The 24949-nt window shown below is 36.6% G+C and overlaps 1 protein-coding gene, 1 long non-coding RNA gene and 1 other non-coding gene across 5 annotated transcripts in view; all 3 read left to right on the top strand.

Annotated features, from left to right (window-relative positions):
- Window positions 1-1032, top strand: part of LOC122447953 — a 52039-nt gene extending 51007 nt beyond the window's left edge. Inside the window, exon 4 of the long non-coding RNA XR_006271462.1 lies at window positions 615-1032. This is a non-coding gene — a long non-coding RNA (uncharacterized LOC122447953). The remainder of the gene's footprint in view (window positions 1-614) is intronic.
- The window catches only part of NEBL (nebulette), a 380361-nt gene that overhangs the window by 246776 nt on the left and 108636 nt on the right, over window positions 1-24949 (top strand). The window contains exons 1-5 of one of the 3 annotated variants that reach the window (XM_043478746.1): window positions 2885-3076; window positions 3166-3237; window positions 11389-11493; window positions 13670-13780; window positions 19255-19365. The exons of the other annotated variants lie outside the window; for them this stretch is intronic. Coding sequence (XP_043334681.1) covers window positions 2996-3076; window positions 3166-3237; window positions 11389-11493; window positions 13670-13780; window positions 19255-19365 — 480 coding nt within the window. The 5' untranslated portion in view covers window positions 2885-2995. Of the gene's footprint in view, window positions 1-2884; window positions 3077-3165; window positions 3238-11388; window positions 11494-13669; window positions 13781-19254; window positions 19366-24949 lie in introns of those variants that run through there. 3 annotated transcript variants of the gene reach the window in all.
- On the top strand, window positions 22676-22778 carry LOC122449005. Its single transcript, XR_006271826.1, has one exon. It is a non-coding gene; the product is annotated as a U6 spliceosomal RNA (small nuclear RNA).

Genomic DNA, 24949 nt, shown 5'->3' with positions numbered 1-24949 from the left:
CATGATAGCTATCCATGAAGAACACTTCCTTCATATTCCCAAAGTCCCATTTTGGAGCTATTAAGAGACCTTTACTGTGATGAAGTTCAGGGCTTAAAATATTTAACAGAAAATTTTACATGAATTTTATATTATACCTACAGGTAAAAAGGAAAAAAATGCATTCAATCAAAAGTAGTAATGTATCTACCTTGCCAAACATTCCATTAAGGAGTTCCTACAGCAAGTCTTAAATTATTAAAAAAAAAAAAAATTTCCTACCTCATTTTAGCACAAATTAAATTTTATTCACCATTGCACGTTTAAAATCAAATTCAGTGCCTAGAATAACCTTATTTATTTGAATGAATGAACATACGGCTCTAGTTAAATTTTGGTCCTAATGCTCCACTAGGTAACTTTGTGAATAAGACAAATAATTAATTTCTGTTGACATCAATTTTGTTCTGTATGAAAGAGAGGGCTTTAGCAGGATAGACTTCTTAAGGACCCTTATAGGTTTAAAATTCTGATTTTAAAATCTTACATGGAAAATTTGTGTTCACATAGTATATGGCATTTGTTTTTGCTTTCCAAACTTTTGTGCATAATCTCAACAGATTATTTTCTTCCAGCACAGTGGAGAGACAATAAGAATTTGTTGTGTGACGGAAAATGAGAAAATAGCAGCCACTGAAGTCTGACCAAGGTAATTCACCATAGAGAGGAGATGTCACCATGAGCTTTGCAAGTACTGTCACCTCAAACACTAGCCAGGCAATGCATTTTAGGCAGCTTTGGGAAGATTTTCTTACTATGCTTCTAGAAGTTTGAAAGAAAAGCTTATAAAAAAATATGCTCTTCCTATTTCCAAATAAAGATAATGTAATATAGTTTCTATAGAATAATAGTCTTTTGGCAGAGGGCTTGAAGGAAACAAGTAGAGTCCACACATTCTGTTCGTTTATGGAACAAATTTAGCATACAGAGAATTTCCTCGGAGAATTCTCTACACTGGCATGACATGACTATGATTTTATTTTTATATTTTCTTGACCACACCATACAACATTTGGGATCTTAGTTCCCTAACCAAGGATTGAACCCTCACCCCTTACATTGGAAGCATGGAGTCTTAACCACTGGACCACCAGGGAAGTTCCCATGACTATGATTTTAAAGTTTCCAGTTTCAGAACCCTTGGGGCATTTCTTCTTGTCATTTTGCTGGTAAGCAGGTTATGTAATGCCACTAAGTTTGCATTAAAGTCATTTTATAAAACGATCAACAACTCTTAATAGAACACAACCATTTTTTCAGAATAAATGTTTCCCTAAGTAATATTTGACTGCAGTATCCAATGTCAATAAAAGAACAGATAGGTAGGTAGGTATGTAAGTAGGTAGTAGATAGGTTAGATTAGATTAGATGAATAGGCTTTTGTTTTGGGGAATTGCTGGGTTAAGCAAACTTAAGTAGTTTTCTTGGTTGTGGGTCTTCTAAGGTGTGGTGTGGGAGCTTCTAATGTGTCATTATGCCTTGTGGATCTCTAAGTGGCAGGGGTATAGATTAGTATACAGGATTCCCCAGGCATGTTTATTTAAGAAACCGCCCTTTCCCCTTCAGAGTATTCTGCAGAATTTTAGCCTCAAACAACACAATTTGAGACATCTATACATGATGATTGTATAGAATTTTTTTTCTTTTCAGAATTTTTAGGCAAGGCCAAGGCAGTTTAAAAAATTTAAAACTAAATATGATACTAACACAACATTGTAAAGCAATTATACTCCAAAAATGGAAAAAGAAAAACAAACAAACTAAATACACTATTAAGAGAAAACATTATTATACTTTTCTGCTTGGAATGTATTTTTTGATTAAAGTTATGTTTTATATCATTTGTTTCATTATTCACCATAAGGTACTTTTTATTTTGTCCCACACTGATATGCTATGGCTTTATAAATATTAATTTATCCTAGGATTTAAAAAACCAAATTGATAAATTGAACTGTATAGTCTTAGAACTACCTCAGTTGATATTAAAGGATTTGTTTTGAGAAATACATTTTAAATTATATAACTGGTAATACATACTGCATTGTAAGTATTGTTATAGTTTATTCTTCTAAATCTTTCCAAGCACGTATTACACATTGAGAAATATACAAATGTCTAGTGAAATTTGTAAAAATTGACCCAATGGGCAGAATTGAAAGAGGGTAATTATTATTTTTTGAAATGATGATGTTTCTAGAATTCTTAAATAATATATCAGCCTATGTTAACTATAGCTTCTCATGTTTAATGATGTTTACAATTAAAATAATACAATAGCAATGTATGATTAACAACCATAATTAACTCAGAATAGATTCTTCGAAGTGGTTCAAAGGGCTTTCCATGATAAATTACTAGACTTTAATCAGCTAATATAAAGTATTTTTTTTTAGACTGAAAAAGTATATATATGTCTCATAAAAATTTTAATTTAACTTAATGAAATGAGTTTAATGATCCAGATTCACCATACCAACTCTGGAGTATGTCTGACATTCCAGTGAAAGCTTTATTTAGATGGAGTTGAGGAATCTTTGAGATAGTAGGCTTTACACTGTGTTATCTTGAGTGTTATAGCTGAGTGGTTTTCCCAGAATCTCTAAGTCTTGCTCAAACCATTTTATGAATGAATTGAATTCATGAAATGTTAATAAACTGGTCTCAGTTTAAAGAATGTTGACTTGAAAAGTTCACAAAATTGAATTTTGCCTATTAAAATATTCTTTCCTCTTATGAGGCTAGTCCTTGCCAACCTCAGTGATCGGGTTCTATCCACTCACACACAGCTGTGATAAGGAGGGTGAAGAGTGAGCTAAATAGGGAGGAGGCCTGGGCAAGGTCATTCCTGCCAGAACACAGAGATGCCAGGATCTCAAGGGTGCTGCAGTATATAAAAAGGTGCTGCACTTGTGAATTTAATATATAAAGAGTAAAATATATATAAAGAGTAAAAATGAGGGTTCCTGTATTTGAGGATGTGAAAGATGAAACTGAAGAAGAAAAAACAGGGGAAGAAGAAGATGAAGAAGATAAGGTGGGTGACAAGGCGCTTGCTGAGTCATGGTGTTTATTCCTTAAAGTTGATGATGAGAAAAATGTCTCCTTTTCTTTTTCCCTGGACAGGTATTCTTTAAGCCTGTTATTGAAGACCTAAGTATGGAATTGGCCAGAAGGTGCACTGAACTCATTAGTGATGTAAGTGACTTAAGAATTTTTATCTGTTTTGCCTTGCATATGTGGCAAGATTATATCATTGAATCAGAGAGCTGAGGAGAAAACCCTGAAATCATTTATTTAAAACCCAGTGATTTTCCAAATCATGGAACTAAGTCCAGAAATGTTAGATGGTTTTCCCAAGGTCACCTAGACAGATGATTTCTGTGGGGACATGTCTCCATGTTCTTAAGCCAGAATCTTGTCCCTTCTTGAACTTCACTGTCACTCTGGCATGAAATCATAAAGCATCAAATTTCTGAACATATTCCATTGAGAATACAAAGCCTTTTACAATTCATGTAATGATGTTATTTGTTTTGAGAGGATCTCTATCTAAATGAATGTTTTTTAGCATTTTTGAGTAGCTTTTATGGAATCTGATGAATCCAGTAGTTTTCCAGACCAGAAACATGAATATTTCTATGTGCATCTAACATTTGTTAGCAATTTAGGATTCACAGTTTACTGAACTGCATGTTGAGAACTCTGAACTGGATGTGGATGATGCTGTCACTGAAAGGAGCATTTTTGTTGTGACTTTTTTTGTTAACTAGGATCAGCTTATGTTGTATATCGAGGGAATCCTGGAATCACAGAATTAAGTAATATGGGCAAACTCTGGGAGATAGTGGAGGACAGAGGAGCCTGGTGTGCTGCAGTCTATTGGGTCACAGAAAGTCAGACACAATTTAGCGACTGAACAACAACAATCTATATATTTTCTGTCTACCTATTTATCTATAGTAAATACATAAACTAGGATGGTAGAAGCAAGGGAAATGTGTTCTCTTGGGATGAGAATTTAGATGATCCTCACTAGAACAGTTATATGAGAATTGGTGGTACACAGAGAAGATGCCTCATGAAGTGTGAGTAGGTGCCTGTCTTATCTAGAAAGGGGAGCAGAGAACTGGTTAGTTCTGTTGTTGTTCTTAAGCAAGATAATCAGAATAGTTCACAAACTTTTATTTGCAGAGGAAGTCAATCCTGGGCCATATAGTCAGTGTTTTCTGAAATCTGCCTGCCTGAGTAGTTTAACAGTAACTCTGGGCAGGTTGGTGGGACACAGTTCCTCAAGGGAAGTGTTTAAAATACTAAGATTAAGAAATAATAACACATTTGAAGTGTTTAGTAAATTGTCTGGAACATTGTGAGTAAAGAGATGCTAGCTGTTATTAACGATTGTCTCTATAAATTAATCTTGTATCCGTCCAATCACATTTTATAGATGTGCTCCCTTCTGGTTTGTTAGAAGAGCCGGGATGGTGGACATCAGAACCCTTCCTGTATACTTGACATGTAATGTAATTAAATTTTAAATTGAGTGTTTGTTTGTGCTGTTTCTTAATATTCATCACAAGCTACTATATGTAAAAGTTCTTTGTAAGCTATGATAATAATGAAATGATAACGGCAACAACAGTGATAGTAAAAGCAACAACAGCTAAGATTTATTGAGGGCTAAGTGCCAGGTAATGCAGCTTGTGAGGTAGGTTCTCTTGTTTTCCCATTTTAGAGGTGAGGGAAAAGAAGGCTCCCTCCGAGAGGTTAAGTAATTTGCCTGGATCACACAGTTAAATAGTGGGGAGTAGGACTTGAACATGAAGCCCTGTCTCTTGGCCAGTTTGCCATGTTATCTGTCCTATAGCTTTCATGCAAAATTTACCTTAGCTTTATTATTATGTATTACACAAATATTAGTAATGTGACCATTTAAAACTTCAAGTTCCATAACTCTGGAGATAGTACCTCTTTCAATGTTGTTTTGCTTGAGGTGTGTTTGTGGCTGAGTCAAGTTATATAAACTATTAAAGTGACAACTTTAGTTAGTAGGTGATAAGAGCATTTCTCAGTGACTTCAAAACCAATCTTGTAGTGAGGGGCGATGGCCTTTACTGTTTTGACAAAGCAAAAGCCATGGTATTTCACTCTAATGTAGGTGAAGTCAAATACGTGAGAGCAATTTCTGTTTATGATCAGTTTATATTGCATAGCCTGTTCTACTTAAATATTTAGATCATATTACTGTGGCCTAGTTTATATCTGTGTACATGTTGACATTTTGTTTCCAAAGAGAATTTCATACTTATTAAAATACTGGTTCAATTTTTGAAATTTTTATATTTACCAGTGCACAGTCTGAACAATTGCTTTCTTTGTTTCTAAAAAAAAAAAAAGAATCAAGTTTGTACAATTATTTTTAAATCAGATTTTAATTTAACCTTTCTGGAAGAGTTTCAGGGATTGGACTGAATCAAATTTCTATTGTTTTTAGAAATGTAATTAAATAGTATTATTAAGTAATAACTTGTTCATTCACACTTGGTGTCATCAATGTTTTTATATGGAGCAGATTAACTTAAATTTGAAATTCTTTTCTTTGTTGTGTTGTCTGCATGACTAGATGGTGGTCTAAAATGTATATTTGAAATTGCATCAATACAGAGCTAAAAACAAATATAGAAAGGACGAATTGAGTTAGATTGGAGTTCCAGTCAAGTCTTTATTATGTCTCTGATAGTGTCCATCTGTTTGTGCTCACATTTAATTTAGTCCACCAGTCTCTGCCCCAGTCTCAATCTTAAAGACAAACCTTCAAGGACTTTAGTTTTGTTTTATAATCCTTTATATCCCAAGGGGGAAATCCATGCGTTTACCTGAGCCTTTTTGTTTGTTTGAAGGCAATCTGTTTGCAGCTTGTCACCATGTGAATTTGGTTTTCTGTTTGCCTGCTTTGTAGAGTCCTACATCTTGAAGCTTTAAGAAGCTGGCTCACATTTTCTTATTTATATTTATTTAGCTGCATCGTGTCTTTGTTGCAGCATGCGGTATTTTTCATTGCAGCATATGGACTCTCTGGTTGCAGCTTGCAGTCTTAGCTTCTCCATAGCACATGGGGTCTTAGTTCCCTGTCCAGGGATTGAACCTGCGTCCCTTGCATTGCAAGGCTGATTCTTAACCACTGGACCACCAGGGAAGTCCCAGGCTCACATTTTCTTGATCAAATCACACAGGTAGTGAGACACTGACCTGGGATTTGGAACAAGGTCTATCTGACTCCCAAACCTTGGCCGCCACGATGTCCTTCTCTGCTGTTGTGTGCCAGGCACTCCACGTGCAATACTGCATTTCATGCCACAGTTGAGCTAGTGCCGTAGGCCCCGTGAGCCTTAGTTCAGAGGTGGTGAAACCCGGCATTGAGCAGCTTGTCCTTGGCCACCTGACTAGTCAGGGATGGGGACAAGATTTAGGTTTAGATCTGGCAAGTCCAGCGCCTGGCTGGTAGCCCCTCACTCTGCTCCATTTTCCAGATGAGAAGGTTGGTTTCATGGATTTCTCTTCATGGCACAGTCTCTCTGCATCCCCTTCGTTATCATTCTGATCATTCCTCTCTGGACCTCTTTGAGCTTTCATGTGTCTTTATCAGGATGTAATAACAAGAACTGTGCACAGAGGTCCAGATGTGGGTGGCTGTGATTATGAGTACGGAAGCCTACTGTTTCCTGCCTGCTTTGTGATGATATTTACAGTTTCTTGGACTAAGGGGGGGTGGGCTGCAGAAAGCTGTTAGATCAGCCTCAGGAAGGAGAGCATCCTCAGCCATTTCCAGTCCTAATTTCTGACTTGTAGCTGATCACGTAGGGCCCATCCTCTTTTAATAGTCCGAGTGATTTTCCCTTGCTATGGATGATCTAATCTGTAGTGGCCTGTCCTCTCGCACAGCCCTTTGAGAGCTTCTGCAGTTCGTCTCTTTCAGTTTACCGTCTCCCTCTTCATAAGAGCGCGAGGTCATCAGCAGACCTGCAGACTTCGCTGTATCATGCCCCTGCCAGATAATTCATTAAAATGTTAAATAAGAATGGCCTAGTGATAAGTCCTGGAAGGCTTGCACTGTTTAGAATTCTCCATAGAAATAAATGTCTCTTTTTCAGATCAGATGGCTTCATTTTGGGGATCAGTATGAGGCATTTAAAAAAAATTAAAAAAATTTTTTTTTTTTTTGCCTTGCCTAGTTTCTGCTCTGCACGTGCTCTGCCCATACTGTGGGGTTTTCCCTCTGCATAGCTCACTTCCCAATCTTGAAAGACACCTGGTTCTCTGAGGCAGCCTTTTTTATTTTTCTCTTAGCCATGTAATGCTTTTTATTTCCCCAGCTATCCTCTCTTTGGTATTTTGTCCTGTTACTCAGCTATCTAATCAATTCCTTGAATAAATCAAACCCACTGACTACACTGAACAGTCAGCATCATGGATCTGGGAGCCTTTTGTAGGGTGGTCATAAAAAATAGTAAGTTAAAAGGGACCCTTTGTATGTTTCTTGTAAATTAGGATAAAGAGTCTCTGCAGAGCAAGTGAGCCCGCATTTGCCAGAAGCCTCTGACTCAGTGTTTTGATTCAAACCTTTTTAGGGTGTTCATTTGTGTGGCAGCAGGAAGAACATTTTCCAGGCAAGTGAACATTGTTTATTGTGGGTAACCCTTCCCGATGCTGAAAACATGGGATTCCATGGTTACCCCTCCAGAGAAAGCTCCAATGGGGTTCAGAAACCTGGGAGAGCAGCCTTGGCTCTGAGCGCCTCAGTTAAGACACAGTGCTAGAGCCACAGTTCTGTCTTCCAGGGTTCATTGCATTTAGCCAATGTGGTTCCATTTATGAAAAGACTTCCTAGCTCCTTCTGGTTAAGAATGCTTGCAAAAGGAAATACCCTCTAACATTTCTACATCTGTCTTCAGCTTTCGGCCATTAGCTGGTCTCACAGTAAAGTGAAAGAAACTAGGCTAAGAAGAGGAAGCACACTCAACTAATTTAAGTCGAACTGTAGTTGAGACATGGTGGGATTAATGGGTGAGGTCAGCAGACAGTAAATTATTTAGGGCATCTTATTGACATTAAGTCATCAGCTTTGGATTGTGTGTTGGTTGTGAGTGCAGATGGCTGCACAGAACACAGAAATCCTAGCACAGAGGCTTAACAGATAGATGACTATTTTTTTGAGATGAATCCTGGACAGAGGGGCTTCAGCCTTGATGTTATCAGTCTCTCAGGCTCCTTTCCTTCTGCTCTGCCATCATTGGTATGGTGGTTTATTGTCTTGTGATGGCCTGGTTCCTGCTGTTTTTCTGTGGTTGGGAAAAACAAAAGGTGGATGGGCGAGGTGTCAATGGGCTGTGTCAGCAAGTCTCTCCCCTTGTATGAGCTTCACCAGTAATAATGCTGGGGAGACTTCCAAGAATGTCTCATGGCCAGAGCTGGGCACCTGTCCTCCCTGACCCATCACCGGCCAAAGGGAATGAGAAAGCCATGCCTGTCTCAGAGCAGTTTGTCCTTTGCGGCTGCGGTAGGGGCATATCTCCTCCCGTAAATACACTTGAGTTCTATTGTTAGGAAAGAAAGGGATTGGAGAGGCAATCTATCCAATAGATGGGGCCATCTGTTAGATTTGGAACTGACTGTCTACTCAGTGATTTTTATTTTACCTAAGATTTAGTATTAATCATCGACGTAGTTCCCATTCATCTATTTTTTCCAATTCTCCTGGTATACGAAAGCTACTAATTCGTGGTATTCTTTATATAAAAATTTAAGATCATATGCTTCCTGTCTGTCATGTTGTAAAATTCATTAGAAATACAATATGAGTGACAATAAGCATATAGTAGGTGTTTGTGTGTGTGTATCTTTTAAATAAAGACCAAAGAAAGGAATGGAAAGCACACTTAAGACTCAACTATTTGCCTGCATAGCAGAGGAAGTAAATACTTCACCTTTATCCCTAGCTCCTGTCCTGAACATTCTGCTCAAGTCAGAGCTTATCAGAGGCTGTAGCCACAGCACATACCACTGCTGTGAAGAATGTGAATGCGAGAGGGAAGAGATGGTGGCGAAAGATAAAAATAATGAGCCAAACTTAAACCTAATGATAGCTTATTTTCTCTCATGCTTAATTATATAACAGAGATACTTTTTTTTCTCCTTATGATCAAAATAGCCTACTATTTATCATAGTGCCATTAACGGTTTAATTACTAGTGACTGAGGACGGTGATTTTCAGAGACCTAAAATTATGGCTAATCTCTGAGAAGAAAAAAAAAAAGCAATTTAGTGCTCAGATAAGATAAATATGTTCTAATGTTGATTTCATGAATAAAGCAAATGTTTTAATGTGGTCAGCATCTAATATCTGAGTCATCACCATGAAATATGGCATTTAAAATAACATTACTCAGTATGTTTGTGGCTGGTTATACCTCAGGTCAAATAATGCCCCTTAGGTCTGTTCAAATATGGTGAAATCTCTATGTCATGTTAAAGTGTAACATCAACATTAGTCATGTTCTTTAAGAACCAGGTAGTGTATACCATTAAACTTCACTTTTAGGCTGTAATTAGGGAGGCCATGTAATTTATCATCTGAACTATGACATTTTTTTCAGTCTGAGTATTTACAGTCTTGGGTAGATAAGCATGACTTTATTACAGGGTGATACAACTTTCAGCAAATTACCTTCATCCTCTCAAACAGTCATCAGTTTTGCCTGCCCAGTTATCAGGTTGGATGGCAATTAGTGATTACATTTCAGGTCCCTCTCTATAGTTCCTGACTTCTTTTTGACTTATCTGCCCATGCGGGATCTTCTCGCAGAGTAATCCTGGCCTCTCCTGAGGGGAGGAAGAGTGACTCCTCTCACTGGTGAATTGGAAAGAAGAAATGAGGATTGCTCAGCTAAGCCTTTCTGGACTTTGTCCTTTGTCTGCCTGCCACCACAAGGGGGCATTCTGCAGTGATCGCCACAGGTGACAGGCTTTCTGGGTGGGTTCTATGCTTGGGGGAGGGGAGGAGGTTGGGGAGGCCTATGGGTTCTCCTAAATTGGATATTCAACCTTTGATTTGAGCATAATTAATTAATAACCAGAATCCCACTGTGGCCACAATTTTTGCCCCCTCCTCTAATCCAGCATGTCTAGGTAATGATGCTAACAGTAATCTCCATTTGTTTAATTTCGTCATCTTCTTAATTGGTCACATCTGTCCTGATGACTCCTAACTTTAAACCCAGAGGTAGTCAACTGTGTTTCTGTTTGACCATAGGCTTACCTGTTAGGGTGTGTGGCTTAAAGTAACAATAAATTAGGACAATTGTATGAGTGAAATGGAGAATTTTTTTTTTTTAAAGATGTGAGTTAAAGTTTGTGTGTGTGATATGACATAGCTACACAAAAAATGTGTAAATTGGATATACCTATTTTATGTACATCTGCTATACTTATTCCCTCGAAATTGTGTTAGTTCTCAGTATTCAAGTTATCTTGAGAAAGGCCATGCTTAGCACAGAACTAGATTTATTTACTGAGAAATTTTAGCATGGTTTGAAGAAATCAAGTGATAAAGGAGTCTTCTGAGTATGCAATACTTTGTTGTTGTTTAGTTCCTAAGTTGTGTCCAACTCTTTACAACTCCATGGACTGTAGCCCGCCAGGCTCCTCTGTCCATGGCATTTCCCATGGATTGGGAAAATCTGGAGAAGCAAGTGTCTACCCATTCCAATATTCTTACCTTACCACTGAGCCACCTGGGAAGCCTATGCAATGCTTCTTTTTAAAATAAAGAAAACATTTGTTTTTTAATTAATTTTTTTGATGTATAGTTGCTTTACAATGTTGTGTTAGTCCCTACTGTAGAGCAAAATGAAGCAGCTGTATGTATACCCATATCCCCTCTTTTTTGGATTTCCCTCCCATTTAAGTCACCACAGAGCGCTGAGCAGAGTTCCCTGTCTTATACGGTAGAGTCTCATGAGTTAGCTATTTTATACGTCGTACCAATGTTTCTTAATTATGCTGAAGAAGCTGGACAAATGGGACCCACAGTCAGTGTGGGTCCAACACACATGATCCTTGATGGTAACTGTACCCTTGCTTATCTAAAGAGCAGCCTTTTTCTTACCCTGCCTCATCACCTTTGTCGTCCTGGGCTGGATATCAGTTTATTTGATTTGGCTTGTTTTGAGCGTCATTCCACATTGGAGTATTTATTTCAGAATATAGACTTGTGCAGGTTAATTCTTCTGTTCAAAAAGGGAGCATTACAGTTGTTTTTTTTCTCTTATGTAAAATGTTCTCTCTTTTAGATCCATTATAAAGAAGAGTATAAAAAGTCTAAAGACAAGTGTACGTTTGTGACTGACACGCCTATGCTAAACCATGTAAAACACATTGGTGCTTTTATTTCTGAGGTAAGGTATCAAAACTATTTAAATGGCTTGGATTATTTTCTATTTATGTAGATAAAAATTTGTGTATTAAAATTAGAGAATAATGTTTCTGATAATACCACTGAATGTTGATATTAATAATAAATGTATAATTATGTAATTCTATGCATTATGTCAATTAACTCATGTAAACTGGTAGCTTATTATCTATTGTTGATATGTTTCCGTCATATCTATATTGACTAACCTTTTTCATTTACATCAAATTAAAAAGAGATATTTTTATTCAATAGAAAGTACTGACAAAATAGTTTCAGAAGTTCCATTATTTTATTTCTTAATAGACTTATTAGATATAAATGATCCAATCTCATTTTGAAAATAAGTCAAACTTATCAGCAGATTCCATAAAATGTGGTATCTTTGGTAAGTAACTTCAGATCAGTTTGAACTATTTTTGGTTAGGATCAGTTCAACAGAGATACTGCTATGAAACCAGAGAGTAAGAAATGCGCTACGTTCATTTCCCAGCTGAAAAATCATATAATCTTTTTCTGAGCGCACATAGAACTGCAGCTTATATTGTCTTATAAAGCACAATGTTAACAGTGATTTCTGTGATGAGGCAGTGCCAGTGTCTGTGAATAGATCATTTTGAAGAGATAAACATGAAAAGAAGATGATTAGATAGTGTTGTAGATGACTGACCTCTAGTGTTTCTTAAGTTGATGGAAAAAGATCAACATGATATTCTTGCGATTATTTCTGCCAACATGAAAGCATTTTGAAGAAAACTGGTAAATTTTAAGTATGAAAATCTGAAGAGTCATGGGAACACAAGGCTTACACAAGTTATATGCACAATGAATCAACACTCAAATCTGGCTCCAAGTAAGAGTAATGTCAGGGACTTGTGGATAGAGTGGGGTAAGCCACAGTTTTGTTTACTTGTGTAAGCTATTAAATATTATTTCTCCTTCACAGAGAAATACTTGGTGTTCTTAATTATTAATTGAGTCTTTTTCCTGAAGGAGTTAACTACAGAGAAAAAAAAAAAGGACGAGGGCAATCTGTTACATTCCTTTGAACCTAATCTTCCCAAGAGGAAATAGTGAATGAGTGTCTCTCTTTATGAGTAATGACTGAGATCATTTATAGGCAGTGCAGATTGTATGTGGGAAAGTGCAAAAACAGCAAAAAAGCTCTCCCACCTCAGCACCCAGCCATTGTGGTGGAAGAAGTTAAGAAGACTTGAATAAAGGAAGGCTGTCCTTTGTGTTCAGGTTCTAGACAAATTCTAATGACTTGTGTTTTCTGGAACAGCTCAGATGTCTCATTCTCATATATTTTTCGATGATCAAATATATGAAATTGTTGATACACAAACAGAATTACTTTTAGAAATGTGCATGGGGTTAAGTAGAAAAATAACCATTATTTAACTAAAATTTTCATTTGAGGTATAATTGACGTGGAATACTATATTAGTTTCAGGACTCCATATTTGTATGCACTGTGAAAGGACCACCACAATAAGTCTGTCATCATACGGAGTGACACATCTTATTTCTTTTTTTTCCCTTATGATGATTATTTTTTAAGATTTATTCTCTTGGTGACTTTCAAATATGTGATACAGTTTTATTAACTGTGGCCACCATGCTAGATTTTATGCCCCCATGTATTGATTTTATGACTGGAAGTTTGTACCTTTTGACCGCTTTGCACCCATTTCTCCCATCCCTCAACCCCCCTCTTCCAGTTGTTATTTTCTTGCATGTTTGATTTAAAGGTTTTACCATGATAAATTGGATTTATTTCTTCAAATATGACCATTAGGTTCGGTATCTGAGATTAAAGTTGACTTTATATATTTAAAAATATTTTATTGGAGGATAGTTGCTTTACAATGTTGTGTTATTTTCTGCCATGCAACAAAATGAATCAGCTATTCGTGTACATATCTCCCCTCGTTTGTGGATTTCCTTCCCATTTAGGTCACCACAGAGCCTGGAGTAGAGTTCCTGAGCTATACAGTAGGTCCTCATTAGTTACCTAGTTTATACATAGCAGTGTATATATGTCAATCCCAACTAATTTGTTTCCTAAGAAAGTACTTTTCTTTATTCTCTTTCAATATTCACAGTAAAAGAAAAACTAAGACATATTTATTTTTCTTTTCCTTCTTCCCCCCCAGGCAAAATACAAAGGCACCATTAAGGCGGACCTTTCCAATTCTCTTTATAAGCAGATGCCAGCCACAATTGACAGTGTCTTTGCCAGAGAAGTTACACAGCTACAGAGTGAGGTATGGTTCTCCTAAATTATTATATAATTATGTAAATCAAATATATACCTAATACACATTGTTTAGCATTTTATAAAGAGTTGTTTATCTTAGATAATAAATATGGAGTGAAACATTGGAAGCAACTGATTCATGTTCTGTCAGCAGTCACGGATAGTGACGGTCACTGATAGTCACAGATAGTGACAAGGACCTCCCAGTGTGTTAGTTACATGATACAGTCTTTCCTAGTCCCCATTCACCACTGCTAACAGAGCAAATATGAATCTTATTTAGACAATTTACTTAGATTACAATCTTATAGCAAATATTAAACTAGTCTTTGATTTAACTTGTGAGAGAACATACCCATAGCTTATTAAAAGTCACATAAAGAATTAATGGTGAAAGACAGGATCCACAGATCTGTGCTCCCTCAATTAAACAAGTGATTCCTGAATTTTTTTTTTTTTTCCTCGTGGATGGATGGTGTTTTCACTTACACTATCTCAGGCTCCCATAAAAGCCTCCACCAGGTGGAAATGGCTATTTTAATGATTGCAAGTTGAAGACAGACTTAAGAACTATATCATGTAAGCTAATTTTGAATCCATGAGAGTTAGGAGTAATTTTCCTTTTAGAATACATTAACACAGAAGGAATCCTTAATGCACTTAATCTATTGTGTTCCTTAAAACAGAATTTCAAAATAGAATATTTCACCTCTTTCTCACTCATATTATTGCTATGTTTTCTTCATAGTACACTCTGATTTTTTTTTTTTTTTTTGGTTACTTTATTCATCCATAAGAGCAGGAACCTCATCTGTCTTGTTCCCTGCTCCATCTCTGTGCTTAGGAGTCTGAGGACTCCTAGAACACAAGGGGTGTTCAATAGATACTTGTAAAATGGATTTTTGTTCAGTTGATTGATTTTTTTAAAAGAAATGTTTCCTTTTACATAGTTTATATTTTTCATGCTACATTTTTGGTTAATAATAATAAATACATAAAAATGCTCACTATGTGTCAGGTACTGTTCTATTCATTTCAGATATATTTATATCATTTAATGCTCACAACTCCATGAGATAGTCTCATTTTGGAGGTGTGGAAACTGAAGCACAGAGAGGCTAGGTGACTTGCCCAAGGTCACACAGCTGACAAATAGTAGAGCCAGCGTATGAACACGGGTGAATTTGCTCTAGAGTCTGGGTTCTAAGCTATATCCATTACCACCTCTTTCTTACTATTTCTACCCCTCTTTTTAAATTTTTTATTAAACAAGTTCACTTCTTTCTCCAGAATCCTTTTATTTTTAAGTAGAGGATACGTAGATAATTTTAAAATAGTCTGAAAATAGATTACTCTTGAACAACACCAAGTATAGTTATTCTTTGCAGAATATCTTTAAGTACTTCATTATCACAGACTTAGATGTCCACTGTGTACCCAGCTTGGCAGTAAGCTAATCTCAGCTGTGCAACATGAGGCTAAAAATATATGTCAGGACTCTGCATGGCTGACCATGACTAATATGCCCGCCCTTTTTTTCCCACCCAACACCCGGTAACCCAGCCACTTGCTAATCATACAGAGTACTTTTTAAAGCAAATAATTATAACATTTGATATTTGACAGGATTTTTGTGACAATAATAAGCAACAGTTATACAATAAAGAAAAGAAAAATCTTTTCTTAGTTTTATACTTACTGGGGAAGGTAACATTTTCAGATATTTACATTCTTAATTGCTTTCCAAGTGCACAACTTTTCTCAAATTTTTATGGCATAAGCATGTCTATAGTACAAAACTATGTGTACATAGAACTTAACATAAAAAGTAATCCATATTGGACATTTTGGAATCTGTTCCTTTTTTTTTCCAGAATAGATTGTCACTTAATTGGTAACAGGTATTATTCCAGAGGAGAATATGCACCCTAAGAAAGAAATATATGTGCTCTCAAGAAGCATCGCTGCCCAGGGTCATAATTAGCCTTTGAACTTGTTAGAAAGGAAATACCTGGATTCTGAAGAAGGTGTCTATTTCAAAGATTTATGTAATTATAATAACATTTCTTTAGATACACATAAATCTATTTTATTATTGTTAAAATTGGAATTCTCAGAGCTTACCTGATAATGACAGGCAAGAAAGTAGAACAATTTAATAGTATCTGTGATGATTAAAGAACTAACCTTTTACTGTGTCCAAATAGTATCAGATTTGTGGCAACCTGAATTAGAATATGAGGCAAATTCTAAAATGTGAGCATGTTCCAGTTTCTAGTGAAAAGTATCCTAAACTTTTGATATTGGGACAAATTATTATCTTCAAATCAATTTGCAAATGTTCTCAAATGCTTCTATTCAGATTGAAGTGACAAGGCTAATGCTCCTTATAGAAAATGACTGATACATAGAAATCCCTTTAAAAAAAGAGAGACAGATGTGGAGATTTTAGGAGGACATATTGTTAGGTAACTCTCACTAAAAATTTTACAAAGATCACAAAGAAAGGTTCTGGAAATGGATGGACTGTGCCATGAAGTGGTGAGACCCTTCTCACAGGGGCTGTCTCACGCTGAGGCTAAATAATCCCTTATCATAGAAGTGATACAGGCTGCTCAAGCATCTGAACAGCGAAGATTTATGAGAGCTTATGTTTGTATCTACAGTGGCCACAAGGTCCTGTTTCCATAGCTTCAGGGTTGCCTGTGTTATGGGATTGGCTTCCCTGATAGCTCAGTTGGTAAAGAATCTGCCTGCAGTGCAGGAGACCCCAGTTAGATTTCTGGGTCAGGAAGATCCGCTGGAAGAGGGATAGACTACCCACTCCAGTGTTCTTGGGTTTCCCTTGTGGCTCAGCTGGTAAGAATCTGCCTGCAATGGGGGAGACCTGGGTTTGATCCCTGGGTTGGGAGGATCCCCTGGAGAAGGGAAAGACCACTCCAGTGGTCTGGAAAATTCCATGGACTATTTAGTCCATGGGGTTGCAAAGAACTGGACACGACTGAGCCACTTTCACTTCAGTACCTGTATAGTAGTTATGAAATATACTGCAAATCAGAAATATAATACATCTTTTATATGTAGAGATGAGATATAAACATATATGATGAAATATATAAGTTTATATATTCCTTGTGTAAACATATTTACATATAGTTTATATAAGACTACTGAAAATATCTTCCCCTAGTTAGGTGTCCAGTGCCATAGCAGCCTTAACTCACAAGCTATGAAGAACACAGTGTTAACCTAGGGAAATGCTACACAATAATGATACATCCTAAGAAATCAAATTTATTAGCTCAACGTGCGTTTCCATTAGCTATTTTAAGGATGAAAATTAATATGATAAATTAAAGTTCAGCTGCCTCCAATTTGATGTAATCGTAATTCTAAAGTGGTGCTTAGTAGCAGCTATAAATGAAATGACTATTTTAATGCAGCAAGTAGAAAATTACATAGCCTTTTTAAGAAAGAGTGCTCTTTAAAATTGTGCCTGATGACTCACTACTTCTATGATAACCCACAAAACGATCAGCTGCATTGGTTATGTTTATAATGTCACAAGTGCCACAGTCAAAAACACAGAATCAACCTGGCATCCAGCAGAAAGGAGACAGGCATATGCTAGTTCTTTTTACTTACAGCAGATCTCAAAAGTTGTTCCTTGGCTTAAGAGACTTGGCCACCCATTAAACTCCTCCCCCCACCAAGTTATAGAATGTAATGGAACTGGGGTGATGGGCTTTCTCAGCCTGAATGGAGGTTCTTAATGGGTTTCTGTTTAACATAATTAATTGGTGAACATTTTAAAGATATGTTCATCAAAATTAGATTTCCTGATGGATTAAATCAGGGAACAGACTCTAGCATGATGAATTATCCCTGGAATAACATGAGGTGCTATATGGGAAGCTTAATAATCAGATGTAGGAACAGAGCTAAGCAGGAGTGAGCAAGACTTAGGGGCATTCGTTGACAGAAATCTCAACATAGTAATCGAAAAGAAATTGGCATGATCTATGGATGTACTAACAGCATTTAGCACATTAGAGATGATAACCTAGATTAAATTGAAGAATTCTAATTAGGACCAGTCAGGCCATATCTGGTATATTGTGGACACCTTAGCAAAGAGGTGGAAGAGTTGGAATTTGTACTTTTGAGAGTGTGTAGACTATACAGGGGTTTAGTGCCTTAATCTGCACAGATATTCTGGGAGTGGAAATCACTGAGAGCTGGATTCCCACATTTAGAGTTCTGTCCTGTTAACTAGAATCCTCCTGTATGGCCAAATGGTTGCATTGCTGGGGAGATAGATTTGAGTTTCATTAAAGGAGGAACTTTGTGTCAGAACCTTCAAAATTTAGAAACTGTGATGCCCAGGTTGAGTTCTCTTTCACTGGAAGTTTAAAAAAAAAAACAAACTTGGGTGAGGAAGTCAGAAAAGAGTTTTGAACTTGAATAGTTGTACTAAGCACACACATTTTGCACCAAGTAATTCCAATTCCATTTAGCATCTTATCATTAAACTTTTAACATATATTTTCATTTAAAAGTAATTACTTAATTTATTCTTGTTTTATTCTCATTAATTTAGTCACTTATTTATTAATTTATTCACTCACTGAGCAAATGTTTATTGCAGTTTATGTCAAGCACTATTCTGGGTGATAAGGATTTAGTGAATTAGACAGTTGCATTCTAGTAAGAGAAGACAGAAATTTACGAAGATGAAAGCTTGTAATTTAAACTTACAAGGGAAATAAACAGGATAATATAGGAATAGACTACCTGGAAGGGGATAATTTTGTCTTAGGGATCTCCTTTAATTTTTAACTCTGTTTTTGAGTTTGGTTATTTCTACCTCTGAAGTACTTCTGATTATTCTCACACCTTCTCTCCAACCACGTGTGGGGCAGATTTAACGTGGTACTGATGGGTGTCATTGCGAAGGTGCTTATTTGTCTAACAGAGAACAAGGCTTGACATATGTGAGACTTTCATTATATTTTCTCCCAAAGGTTAGGGCTTTTAATAAGATTTATTTAATATTATAGTTGTGCCTCCATAAAATTATAACAGTCAATTAAAAAATGAACAGTTCACTTTTAAATATCCAATTGTTTCCCCAGTTTTGTCACTTACTTTTCCAGGATTTAAACCTTGAACATATATTACTCTAAAACCTCTTGGTTGTGGAAAGATTTCCCAAAACTGTAGATGAGATTTAAGCTAGAGGAATACAAGTGGGGATTTTAGCATGTGGACAAAAACTTCTGAAATAAATGACATGAGTTGGAATTAGGAGTCTAAACAGAAGCACAAAGATTAAAGTATTGTATTTATTATTTCGTTATAAAGGCTTAGGCAAATTTGACCAAATACTATGTAAAATCCTAGCAAAACACTGAAATTTAACGGGTAAGAAATTTCATACACCTCCAAATGAAACTAACAGTTATTTGTTTTTTCCTTCAGATTGCCTACAGGCAGAAGCATGATGCTGCCAAAGGAGTCTCAGATTATGCTCACATGAAGGAGCCGCCTGAGATCAAACATGCCATGGAGGTCAATAAGCACCAGAGTAACGTAAGCAAGCTATTCCTCATGATTTTCTGGAAAATTGTAGTTAACTCGCGTCAGGGCTAGTGGGTCAGTTGTTGAAGTTTAAATGTTAAATTATTCTCTCAACGGTTATTAGAACCTTGTAGAATGCCTTTAAAATGTCATGTACTTCTTGCAGACCTGGAAATCGGGTTTCCAACAGCCTTTCCTATAGCTTCCTTGTCATGATGGTGATGCTCCCGTGGTTTCTAGTCTAGAATTGCAGAAGAACTGGAATGCTAGGGAGACTAAACCCCACTACGATTTCTTTTGGAATGAGTGTGGGGGCAGATGATCACAAGACCCAAGAGGAGCAGGAAGACAATAGATGCCTGATGGCCAGCTTAGAAGCAGAAGGCCAGAGAGAGGAAACAAGCTTGTAGCAAACACATTTCTTCTTTGGCTATAAGGTAGCTAGTACATCAACGCTTTCATGTGTTTACTCAGCTATCACTACTGTCTTGGGGGCCTAGAAGAATATTTTTTCCTGAAATTGCAGTGGAAGCTTATTTGTCTCCATATCATGAATTCTTTGCTTTCTAGAAGGAATGTAGGAACTGTTTGTCAGGTTCTTTATGGGTTAGAATCAGTTAAGATAAAATGTTTGCCTTTGTTGGGTCAGGAAGCTCCCTTTTCTTTGCAAAGTACCTGAAGCATCTTTGTCATCTCACACAGGCTCTGCCCCATCACTTAGTTCTTTTACTGAATTGTGCCTCCAGAGCCCCAGCTGTGCCGCATCTCTTTGTAGGATGGCAACAGTCATCTGATATTAAATTGCAATAGGTCAATGCTTAAGTAAGAACTGAGTGAGGTTTTACATTTTAATTCAAACGTATAAACATATGCCAATACCAAAAGTGCTTTTCTAAGATGGTTTAAGATTGATAAGAGATGAAGAAGCTACATGTCTGTAATTACCAGCAAGGCCATTTTATCGGGAGGCTTTATAAGAACTTCTGCTTACACAACGACTATCACAGCCATAATAACAACCACTTAGTGAGCACTGCCGTGCATGAGGAACTGTGCCAAGGCTTTGATCATTTCCAGTTCTCACAGAATCCATGTACTGATTCCCATTTTGTAGATGAAGAAAATGAGACTGAAGAATCAAACTCCCCAGTCCACTCTTTCTGTTACAATCTGCTGCCTCCCTCTTAAAGGTCACTCTCTGGTTATTGTGTCAAGATTTTAAATGAAATTTTTAAAATATAGGTCAAAATAGATTATCATTAGATTTCAGATCAAAGGATCCTGTGCTCTCGTGGGAGAGAAAAACTGAGACCCTGAGCCTCCACTGTTTTGACCTGAAGAAACTTTGAATTTCTGTAAATGGTGTGGGTTAGAGGGTGGTCGTGGTGGTCTGGGGAGGTGGCTGCCATTTTACAGACCCCCAGGAGACACTATCTAACTCTATAATTCAATGAAATTCAAATACAGAAGTTCCTTATCATGGAGCTGAGGTTATTATTTTAACTCTGCCTTTTCTTTTAAAAGGTCTTTGATTGAGGGATTGAGGGAATAGAGTAGAAAGCCCCTTTCTCCTCCATTCAATACTGTGTACTTATGGGAGAAGGATGTGTTTACTTACACTCCTCTGCCTGCTCGGCTCAACCTTTACATGCAAAGTTTGTACGTATAATAGGATTTAGAAAGTCTTTAAGACTGTTTACTCAGATTTAAAGTGAGAATGATATTTGTATTCTACCTGTGAAGTAGTTGATATTCCCCTAGAGTCAAGTTACTTAGAATAATACATTTGTTGTCCCTACGATATGAAATTTAATTGTGGGTCTTGAAAAACACAGGAAACCAAGAACGTCTCTTGGTTCAGTAGGTGAGGCCACAGCATCTCCGTGAAATACAAAACTGTGTCTCCCATAAGACTTCAGTAAAATGAAATTCATTTGTAGAGAGTTTAACAGAATTACCTTTTCATAATGTGAAATGTCTCTTTGCACTATATTAATGACTTACTAATTTAAAACAAAATGTGTTGTCACATGTGTATCTGATTTTCCTAGAAACAATACATGTCAGCATCTTGGCTTTTCTTTTTATGTTTTCACCAAAATCAAGTCAACTTTCTGATGTCTGTTAGAGAACCAAGAAACTGGGACAGTTACAGTTCAAAGCTTTTAATTTCTACCTCCTTTCTGGTCAGACTTTTTATTAGAACACTGATCAATGGGCCAGATGGAATCATTTTTCTTTTAGAAGCTGACTGTCCTTTATACCTTTGGAGATGTGAATAAGCAAGCTGAGAAGAGATTCCTTGTGACTAGCTGACTAAATTTCCACCTCAGAATAACTGAGAGTTCCAAGGGGAAGAGTATTCTGGGGGCAGTGGTCTTTTCTTTCACCCCCAAGTTCAATGATCATGAAACAGGAAAAAATAATTTCTCATAATATCCTCCACTGTCACACAGGTCAGAAAAGGAGTTGGGAGTTGGGCCAGGGATAAAAGGCTTCTTTTGCCACATGTTGCCTGGATAACCTTGGACAAGTTACACATATCTCCAAATCTGGTTTGTTTTTTTTTTCATTTGTAAAATCGGGGTAATGAAATCTACCTCAGAGAGCTCTTGCAAGTGATAAATTAGATATGATATGTAAAGGGCTCTGTTGAAGAGCCAGTTCAGAAAATACTAGTTCTCTTTGGTCCTCCTTCAGTTTTAAAGAGTGATTTAAGAATTTAGGGTGATATCATTGTTAATTCAAAACAATGAAACGAGGTTAGATTTCTAAGAAGGCCAAATCAATATGAAATTTATGTTAAGAAGCATTTAGGTCAGAAGGGCATATTCACAAGGTTCCTGAACCCATTTAACCACCTATCTTGTTGATACTGTTATCAAAAAATGATTAAAAACAGCTCATCTGACTTTTATTTATTTATTTATTTTTTGAATCTCCAGGGATGTACCCCTGCCAAATTTTTCTAATGTAATTAAAGAAACTGGAGATATTCTATCCTGTTACTTTTGACAAAAGATGGGTTTGAAATGAAAACCTCAGTAACATTATTAGTTTTCATCAATCTTATCAGAGGCATGAAGAGCAGTACTTCTAAAGTTAAGTTAAACAAATTTTAGCTGCCATTTTAAGTTTTATAAATAATGTGATCTGTGTAGATTTTGATGAAATTAGAGTGGTAAGCTTTCCCAAAATACCATATTGGTAATCAATTCAAAGTATATTAGAAAGGTATTCATCAGGGGAAACCAAAGACATAATGCTCTTTTCAAGAATGATATATGTACTTTCTTAACATTAATAAAAACTTATCAGTAGTGCTCACTTTGGCAGCATATACTAAAATTGTAATGATACAGAGAAGATTAGCATGGCCCCTGTGCAAGGATGACATGCAAATTCATGAAGCATTCCATATTTTTTGCCACAAAAAAAGAAAACTATAGGCCAATATCACTGATGAACATAGATGCAAAAATCCTTAACAAAATTCTAGCAAACAGAATCCAACAACATATTAAAAAAAATCATACATCACAACCAAGTGGGCTTTATCCCAGGAATGCAAGGATTCTTTAATATCCGCAAATCAATCAATGTAATACACCACATTAACAAATTGAAAGATAAAAACCATATGATTATCTCAATAGATGCAGAAAAAGCCTTTGACAAAATTCAACATCCATTTATGATAAAAACTCTCCATAAAGCAGGAATAGAAGGACATACCTCAACATAATAAAAGCTATGTATGACAAACCCACAGCAAACATTATCCTCAATAGTGAAAAATTGAAAGCATTTCCCATAAAATCAGGAACAAGACAAGGGTGCCCACCCTCATCACTACTATTCAACATAGTTTTGAAAGTTTTTGGCCACAGCAATCAGAGCAGAAAAAGAAATCCAGATAGGAAAAGAAGAAGTGAAATTCACTGTTTGCAGATGAAATGATACTCTACATAGAAAACCCTAAAGACTCTACCAGAAAATTACTAGAGCTAATCAATGAATATAGTAAAGTTGCAGGATATAAAATTAACACACAGAAATCCCTTGCGTTCCTATACGCTAACAATGAGAAAACAGAAAGAGAAATTATACCATTCACAATTGCAACAAAAAGAATAAAATACTTACAAGTATATCTACCTAAAGAAACAAAAGACCTATACATAGAAAACTGTAAAACACTGATGAAAGAAATCAGAGGACACAAACAGATGGGGAAATATACCATGTTCATGAATTGGAAGAACCAATATTATGAAAATGAGTATACTACCCAAAGCAATCTATAGATTCAACGCAATCCCTATCAAGCTACCAACACTATTCTTCACAGAACTAGAACAAATAATTTCACAATTTGTATGGAAATACAAAAAACTTCGAATAGCCAAAGCAATCTTGAGAAAGAAGAATGGAACTGGAGGAATCAACCTGCCTGACTTCAGGCTCTACTGCAAAGCCACAGTCATCAGGACAGTATGGTACTGGCACAAAGACAGAAATATAGATCAATGGAACAAAATAGAAAGCCCAGAGATAAATCCACCTACCTATGGACACCTTATCTTCGACAAAGGAGGCAAGAATATACAATGGAAAAAAGACAACCTTTTTAACAAGTGGTGCTGGGAAAACTGGTCAACCACCTGTAAAAGAATGAAACTAGAACACTTTCTAACACCACACCAAAAATAAACTCAAAATGGATTAAAGATCTAAATGTAAGACCAGAAACTATAAAACTCCTAGAGGAGAACATAGGCAAAACACTCTCCGACATAAATCACAGCAGGATCCTCTATGACCTACCTCCCAGAATACTGGAAATAAAAGCAAAAATAAACAAATGGGACCTAATGAAACTTAAAAGCTTTTGCACAACGAAGGATACTATAAGCAAGGTGAAAAGACAGCCTTCAGAATGGGAGAAAATAATAGCAAATGAAGAAACAGACAAAGGATTAATCTCAAAAATATACAAGCAACTCCTGCAGCTCAATTCCAGAAAAATAAATGACCCAATCAAGAAATGGGCCAAAGATCTAGACAGACATTTCTCCAAAGAAGACATACAGGTGGCTAACAAACACATGAAAAGATGCTCAACATCACTCATTATCAGAGAAATGCAAATCAAAATGTCAATGAGGTACCATCTCACGCCAGTCAGAATGGCTGCTATCCAAAAGTCACAAGCAATAAATGCTGGAGAGGGTGTGGAGAAAAGGGAACCCTCTTACACTGTTGGTGGGAATGCAAACTAGTACAGCCACTATGGAGAACAGTGTGGAGATTCCTTAAAAAACTGGAAACAGAACTGCCATATGACCCAGCAATCCCACTTCTGGGCATACACACCGAGGAAACCAGATCTGAAAGAGACACATGCACCCCAATGTTCATCGCAGCACTGTTTATAATAGCCAGGACATGGAAGCAACCTAGATGTCCATCAGCAGATGAATGGATAAGAAAGCTGTGGTACGTATACACAACGGAATATTACTCAGCCATTAAAAAAATTCATTTGAATCAGTTCTAATGAGGTGGATGAAACTGGAGCCCATTATACAGAGTG

This window comes from Cervus canadensis, chromosome 10 (assembly GCF_019320065.1).
Source record: "Cervus canadensis isolate Bull #8, Minnesota chromosome 10, ASM1932006v1, whole genome shotgun sequence".
Taxonomy (NCBI): domain Eukaryota; kingdom Metazoa; phylum Chordata; class Mammalia; order Artiodactyla; family Cervidae; genus Cervus; species Cervus canadensis.
This window is presented reverse-complemented; position numbering and strand designations above follow the sequence as displayed.